The sequence below is a fragment of the Melanaphis sacchari genome, unplaced genomic scaffold, assembly GCF_002803265.2.
Source record: "Melanaphis sacchari strain LSU unplaced genomic scaffold, SCAv2.0 Contig2_pilon_pilon, whole genome shotgun sequence".
Classification (NCBI taxonomy): domain Eukaryota; kingdom Metazoa; phylum Arthropoda; class Insecta; order Hemiptera; family Aphididae; genus Melanaphis; species Melanaphis sacchari.
In genome coordinates this window covers 599,137-606,981 of record NW_020271173.1, presented here as the reverse complement: position 1 = coordinate 606,981, position 7,845 = coordinate 599,137, and the positions used below count along the sequence as shown (strand labels likewise).

The 7,845-nt window shown below is 25.2% G+C and overlaps 1 protein-coding gene across 1 annotated transcript; it reads left to right on the top strand.

Moving 5' to 3' along the window:
* The first annotated feature begins 621 nt into the window (after nt 1-621).
* LOC112596069 (inositol polyphosphate 5-phosphatase K-like) lies at nt 622-5,604 on the top strand. The gene is made up of 9 exons (XM_025341546.1): nt 622-1,251; nt 1,336-1,449; nt 3,328-3,405; nt 3,464-3,611; nt 3,668-3,840; nt 4,134-4,388; nt 4,453-4,600; nt 4,661-4,807; nt 4,869-5,604. The coding sequence occupies exons 1-9, from the start codon at nt 1,238-1,240 to the stop codon at nt 5,187-5,189; spliced, it is 1,398 nt and encodes a 465-aa protein (XP_025197331.1). The 5' UTR covers nt 622-1,237; the 3' UTR covers nt 5,190-5,604.
* The last annotated feature ends 2,241 nt before the right edge of the window (nt 5,605-7,845 follow it).

Sequence of the window (7,845 nt, the reverse complement as noted above, 5' to 3'; positions counted from 1 at the left end):
AAAAGACAATCTGACAGTCAAATAAAAATCTTTTAATTGTACGATACACACAATGCAAACAGAAGCAATGCGTTCATTATAGCTATAAATAAAAACACAACTATACGATTGGCGTTCCATAACTTTTTATATCATACGGTTTTAAATTAATAATTTTATTTTTTTTATTAACAGTAAGTAATTTGAATTTAGTTAAAAAATATAAGATACAACTAACCTATTTAAAGTTGGTATTCATATTTCTTATTTATTAAACTTTATAGCAAGAACACGTTGCGAACATGAAACACATTATGTTTGCACGTCCGGGTTTCAAGGATATTTAATTTTTATGTTAGTTATAGCTTAATAGTATGAATTATATGTTCAATATTACTATTTGAAGATGCACAACATAGAACAACGGCGGTGTGAACTACTGCACATTTTTTCTGGCACGTTGGTCCCGACCCTTGTGACGGTAAATATTATTAAGTAGTAATCAATGGTCGACAGTCAACACTAGGTCGCTCACGGTCAAGGTCGAGCTTTCGTTATCACCTCTGATAACAGTACGGCGACGCGGGGAAACGTACACTGCAGCAAGCTTGCACCGTACACTCTGTCGACAACAATAGTAATAACTAATACGCTAATCTCCATTCTCCAATGCTGTGATTGTGTGTTAATACGCATTAATGCACAATGCACTAAAATCTTCCCCACCTACAACGGCGGTCACCGAAAAAAATAGTTTGTTGTAAAAGAAAAAAAAAAATGGTAAACAACGACGACATAGGATTTGCAGCGAATCACCGCTACCGTCGTAATAATAATAATTGTCGTCGACCTGCAAGTCTTATTATTACTACTACTACTACTAATATTGCTACTTTTACTACTAGCAGTAGTAGTTGTACTAGTTCTACCGCTCGCACGACAACTAGCTAGTAGTCAAATGTACGCAATTCGAGGACATACGTTCTACGGCACTCTACGTTCAGTTCTTATCTCATCATCGACGCCACAAGTGCTGACGCGTAACATTCCAAGACGAGGGTTCAGATCACGTTGGTCTTCGTGACCGGTTTCTCATTTTCATCCTACCATGTAGGTACTTCATTTGTCAGTCCGCCACTGATACAGTGTACTCCGCAGGCCAAGAGCGTCGTTGACTTGCGTGAAGACTGTCGTCTGTTAGCAACGGTACAAGGCCATCGATTTAAGTCGGGCAGTCCCTTCTCATGGACAAGCAAAAATGGGCGATTTAACGTAAGCTTTGTGGTATAACTCTATTTCGACTATTCAAACTTAACGCTATGTTTTTTTTTTTTTTTTTTATTTATGTTCAATCAGATTTTACACCGTTACCTACAACGTCGCTACTAGATCTCCAAGACAGCCTTTAGAAGATTTGTTGCAATGGAACGGTCGCACCGAACACCAATTACCAGATTTCTGTTTATTTGGGTGAATTTTTTTTTTTTTTCTGTTATTATCCTTAGTTATACCTATTTCCAATATATAGTAAGATGTTACAATCGTTTAGTGACTTATTTTTGTTTTTCTCTGAATTTCAACATTACTTTGTACTTAGTATTAAAAATCATAATTTGATAAGTCACAGGTAGGAATTTAAAAATACTTAATATGGTTGTACAAAAATAATTAGTACCAATGTAACAATTTGGATTTTAGAATTCTTTAAATCTGTGACATTGAGAACTAATTAAAAACTTAATTTTACAGTATCCATAATCTATGTAAATATTTGTTCAATTTTGTTTTTTAAAGGTATTATAGTTCATAATTTCATGATTTATAAACATTCACTTTATTGTATTATCCAGATGAATATTTATTATTTGACAAAAATAAAATAATAGTTGCTATAGTTTCATTTATTTTACATATCATATGCAACAAATAGTTATGATATTTTATGTTTGGTCTTTAATTTTATTAATAAAAACCAGTTTATAAAATACAATATTAAGCAATAATCCCTACTTTTTTTACTTGAATGCCTTGTTTTAGTTTTTATAATATTAAATGATATACTATTTTACATTATTTGCATTTTGTTCAATGATCATGTTTTAATTTATTCTATCATAATTTTATTATAAAATATTATTTTTTTATGTGCATACATTATAAACTGATTCATAATCATGATGCGACTGTAAATTAAAACTTAAATTTGGCATTTGACCTTCGGAATTCAATAGTCAATAGTTAGTTTATTATCATGTCTATTTAAAAATATTTCTTTTAAATTAATATACTGCATTATAATAGATACTCTCTGTCTATTTGCAAAAATAAAATAGCTTATTATATTTTAAAATCAATATTATTATTTATTAAAATAAGGGGTTTTTGTATTTGCATATTAACTATATACTAAAACTAAGTAACTTAAACACAAATATTTTCAGTATAAGCTTTTTATGGCTTGATAATTTTAGGTTTAGAGCATATCTATAAGATATTGCCAAATATTTTGTTTTATTTTGTCATTTATTATTCTTATTCAAGATTTCTGAAAAAAATTGTATTTGTAATCCACTTAGATGGGTATATGTTTACTATGCAAGAGATAACATTTAGCCGAGTAAAGCATAATATTCTAAAAATTAAATGACGGTAAAAAGAACTCAAGTTTTGAAATCTAATGTTGATATATCACAGGGATGAGCAACTCAAAGTTACTATAGGGCCAATTTTTAGAAATTTAAAATATAACGGGCCAGAACATAGAAAGTAAAAAAAAAAAGTCATTCAAAATATACATTTTGAATAGCATTTATTTTGTATAAAATGAAATAGGACATAAGTTAAAATTGTATACCTATACCTAATGCAATTTGAAAATGTAGCGCGGGCCAGATAAAAAAGGCTCGCGGGCGGCCGCCAGTTGCCCACCCCTGATATATTATAAGAAAAATTAATTTTTATATAATACTTCATGTTGGATGTATGCTATTAAAAAGAATAACATATTCTGTGTAACATATTCCCCAATGATCATTGATTACCAAATGTCCAAATAGTAATACATAAAAAAGTATTCTATGAATAATGAAATATAAGGTATTTAATTTGAATTTATTAATTTTAATTAAAATATTATTTTATCAATAAATCTTTGTGATCTATTTAAAAATAGTATTGTTCTACTTATGAAAAAAAAAAAACAACATTAGAAGTTAATTTATATGCATAAAAAAGTTACTATTAATATTTTATTTAAATAAGCTCCATTAAAATACCTGACAATGTTCTACAACAAAATGTAGCAATTACATTTTGATTTATTATTTTTATTGTTTATTTTCTTTACAGGTTACAAGAAATTAAGGCTCAACCTCAAAACTTAATACTCGATTCATTATTTGATGACCCATGGACAGCAGCTCTTAGGTTCAATTAAAATTTTTAGTTTTTTAATTTTTACTGAAAACAAATTTATATTTTATAGGGATGTCTTAAGTGGCTATAGTTATGTAAAAATACGTACTGTAAAAATGGTTGGATTGCTGCTAAATGTATTTTGTAAAAGAAAACATGTACCTCTTTTAAAAGAAATGGAAACTTCAGAAACACGTACTGGACTTTTAGGCCTTTGGGTAAAATTGTTGTTTTAATATTATTTTGTAAAATGTTTAAATTATTTAATTTTTAGGGAAATAAAGGTGCTGTTAGTTTTAGTTTTAAGATTTATGGAGCAACAATATGCTGTGTTAACTGTCACTTTGCTGCGCATGAAGAGTATTTAAAACATAGAATAAAAGATTATCATACAATAATTGAAAGTCAAAATTTTGGTTTATCAAAAAAAACAATTTTAAATCATGAGTATGTAAATTATTTTTTTTAGTAATCAATTTCAACATAACTGTTTTTATTTTATGTATATGTATGAAATATTTAAACTATTTTAGGTTTTATAATAAATAATTAAATTTGACTTAGATTTAAATAATTATATTTTATAAATAGGTTATGCTTAGTAAAATTAATTAAACAATTTAAAAATGATTTTAGTGAATTTAAAAAAAATATTTAAGTTACATTTATAAAGAATTACTTTTTTTATTATTTTAAATATTTAAAAATTTATTAGCTTTGTTTAATTTTTTTTTCTTTAGCTATGTTTTTTGGTTTGGTGATCTAAACTTTCGTTTGGACAATAAAAAATTTAAGTCAGCTAAAGAAATTGTTAGCCAAGTTAATAATATTAATTCATCAATAAGAAATGCAACAACATTAGCTGAAATTTGGACACAGGATGAGTTAAGTTCAGTCATGCAAAAATCAAAAGCCTTTAAAGGATTTTTTGAATATTTGCCTATGTTTCCACCAACCTATCGATTTATTTTTGATTCAAGCAGTTATGATCTCAAGTATGTATTACCGATGAATAAGAAAATATATAAACTTATTTATTATATCAAAATTTGTTTTTAGGAGAAGACCAGCTTGGACAGATCGCATTTTATACAAAACTATTGATCCATCAAATGAAAAATGTTTACTAGAGGTACTATCATATAAGTATATCGAGTCAATACAATTAAGTGACCATAGACCAGTTTATAGTGAAGCTAGTGTTCAAGTAATAAAACTAAAACGTCTTTGTTAAATGGTTTTTTTCTTACTCTAAATATTTTAATAGATATGTAGTGAAGAAAATTTCAACAATGTTGACCAACCTGTAATTTTCCAACCAATAAATACATGGCAATTAGAAACAGAAAATGAAATCAATTTGCAAATAAAAAATTATATTCCGTGGGTTAACGATTGGATAGGTGTATTCAAAGTATGTACATTAATGTACAGTTTATAATAATAATTTATAATTTTAATTTATTATTTTTTAGGAGAAATATACCAGCCTTGATGATTATTTATCATATGTTTACTTACCTTTAGAAACCATTGAACGTGAAGAATCAAATGACGAGAATATACAATTTGATAATATGGCATCTCTGTGTAGGGTAAAATTCCTTCCTGAAGAATGTTCAGATGGTTCTAAAAGAGTGTGTTTGAAATTTTCTGAAACTTTGGTGCTAAATCCAGGCAGTTATAGACTAATATATTTTAGTAGCATTAATAATTCAGTGCTTGGAGTATCAAATCCATTTATTGCTACCAAACAAACACGCGAGTTAAACACATCTCATGAATTTGGTTGGTAGAATTTTGTTATTTCCCTATTTTCGTATTATTACAATGTTATCTATTTAATGAGAAGGGGAATTATTTTATATTTGTTGATTACGTACTTACTAGTTATGTTTTAAATTTATATTGTATGTTTTTGTTTCAACAAGTGTTTATTATTTGCTCATACTAGTATTTAGAAATTATCTGTGATTCAGGCTGTAGCTATACAAGATGATTTATATAGCACTGGTTTTAAATATAGAATAATTATTGAAATACTTGTCCAGTTATATTTTAACAAAATCAAAATGTTACATTAAACATTCTATATAGTTCCAGCAATCCAGTTTAAGTTCATATGGCTAATAATATTGAATACAAAATGTTTAAGTTTTGATATTTTAAGAGTGTATTGTATTTTTATTTGAATATATTGTAAACCATTTTATACACTGTGTAATGACTTGTAGGTTTTTTGACTTAAGTTTTTTTCAAATCCATTGTAATTTTCCTAAAATAAGGTATTTTCTATAAGACAAAAATTGATATTATTTAATTTTTTTTTTAATTTGTTGTTAAAAAAAAACATAATTTTTAAATTACAATTATATACTACAAAAAATAATTGGTATAGGAAGAGAATTGTATATCATTGTGTAGAAATAATCTACTACTATTTACATGTAATAATAATAATAATAATAATAATAATAATAATAAATAATTCTAATTCTGAAAATAAACAAGATATTTAATAAATACAATTAATTAAATGATATTCAATTTCTTTTCTTAAATAGTTATAAAAAAAAAAAAAACAAACAAAACAATGAGCTTTCATTTTCAACATGGTAATTGTACAATATATTGTTTTTATATTGAAATTATGAATAATAACAAAAATAAATAAAAGAAGGGTCAAAAAATTATTTAATAAAAGGAGGCATTTGGGGGAATGTAAAAGAAGCAGAAGTGGTAATTATTAGTAATTTAATTATTTTTATACATATATTAGGGTAGTCCTAAAATTTCAAGTTAACATTTTTTTTTTTCATCTCATCCTCTAAAACGGTACAAAAATGAATCACTCATAATATTAGATCAATCTGACAAAATTAACTCATGCATATTTTAACTTAAAGTTTGAACTTTCATAATTTTTCAAAGGTTTTTTTTTTTTAATTTTTGTTGCATAAATATTTTAATATACCAGAGGTTATGAGATATACTGACTCCAGTGACTCCAGTATATAAAAAAACAACATATTCAAGATTATTTAATATTTATACGTTATATTTCTGTATATTATATAACTTAATCTTTTATCATTTTTCATATTTCTATGATTTATACAAAAAACCAGTATAATTTAAATGAGTATCATTTGTATCGGCTCTTTTGTTATTGACAAATTAGTTTGAGATTAATTGGTGAACAGCTGTTAGTCGTTACTTGTGTTTTATAGTGTTTGTATATATTATTTATTTTTCTCTGAAAATATTGTCTTCATTTATAATATAATAAATTTAAGAATAAGAAAAATATTTATTTATTAAATCACGAATAGAGTTATGATTTACTGATGGTACATTTCTGTCTATTTAAGAAATGTTAATTAGTTTTTTTTTTATAAAAAGTTATAAAATTAAACATATATGAATGTGTTCATATTGCTATATAAGGTATTCAGCATTGTATATTTAAACTTGAAAAAAATAAATAATTAATGGAGAAAAATTAAGAAAAAAAAACCAAATCTTAAATTTAAAAAAAAAGTGTTTTTATCAGAAGTGGATAGTTTATTTAACAAATGAAATAAATATGATAGATAAATAATAATTTTTACTATTTAATATTTGTTAATTTAGGTATTCAAAAAAAATCTAGATTTTTTACTTTTTCAAAGAAAAATAATGTTAGAATGTTCAAATGTTGAAGCAAAAAAACTGTTTGGTATCATTTCCATGATAAATATTTAAAATTAAAATATATTATAAATAATTTAAATATATTTTTAATAAATTATATATTATATCGTTTATAACAAATTGTCATTATAAAATAATATTTTAAGTCCATAATTTGTATTAATTCTATTCAATTTTTTTTTTTTTTTTTATAACAAAATAGAATTGGTTTTATTTTCTTAGGAAGAAAAATACATTAACAATGCTTCAAATCTGATAATAAGATGCCTGTACTTGCAACAAATGATCTTTTCACTTTATAAAAGATGTATAAAACTTTAATGAAGCTCATTTTTATAAAATAGTTCTGAAAAAATCAACACTACACTAGTATAATGTTACTATATACAGTAGGAATTACTATATTGAACATCACTTTGAATGAGATACTGCTAACAAGCAAAACTTTAGGTCCTGGCATGAGTCCATATGATTGTATATTAAAATATACGTTTACAACGAGTATGGTTATTACAAGTTACCGGCTATAACAAGTAAAATACATTGAATTATAAAATAAATATTTGGTTATAACGAGCTGGTCGTGAAAAATTTTATTATGCTAAATATGAAGGAAAGCGTTGTAAATCTAGTTTCATTCAATTTTCTTATTTTTACAAATTTCTATTAGGCAAATGATTTAAAAAATAAATACAAAAATTATAAAAGTTCAAACTTTAAGTTTAAATAAGCATAGGTTAACTTTGTATGGTTAATCCA

Bases quoted from the DNA above. Each gene is read 5' to 3' on its own strand.
- LOC112596069 (XM_025341546.1), top strand. The intron at 4,389-4,452 runs GTATGTATTACC...ATTTGTTTTTAG, and splicing joins TCAAGCAGTTATGATCTCAA to GAGAAGACCAGCTTGGACAG. The intron at 4,601-4,660 runs GTAATAAAACTA...ATATTTTAATAG, and splicing joins ATAGTGAAGCTAGTGTTCAA to ATATGTAGTGAAGAAAATTT.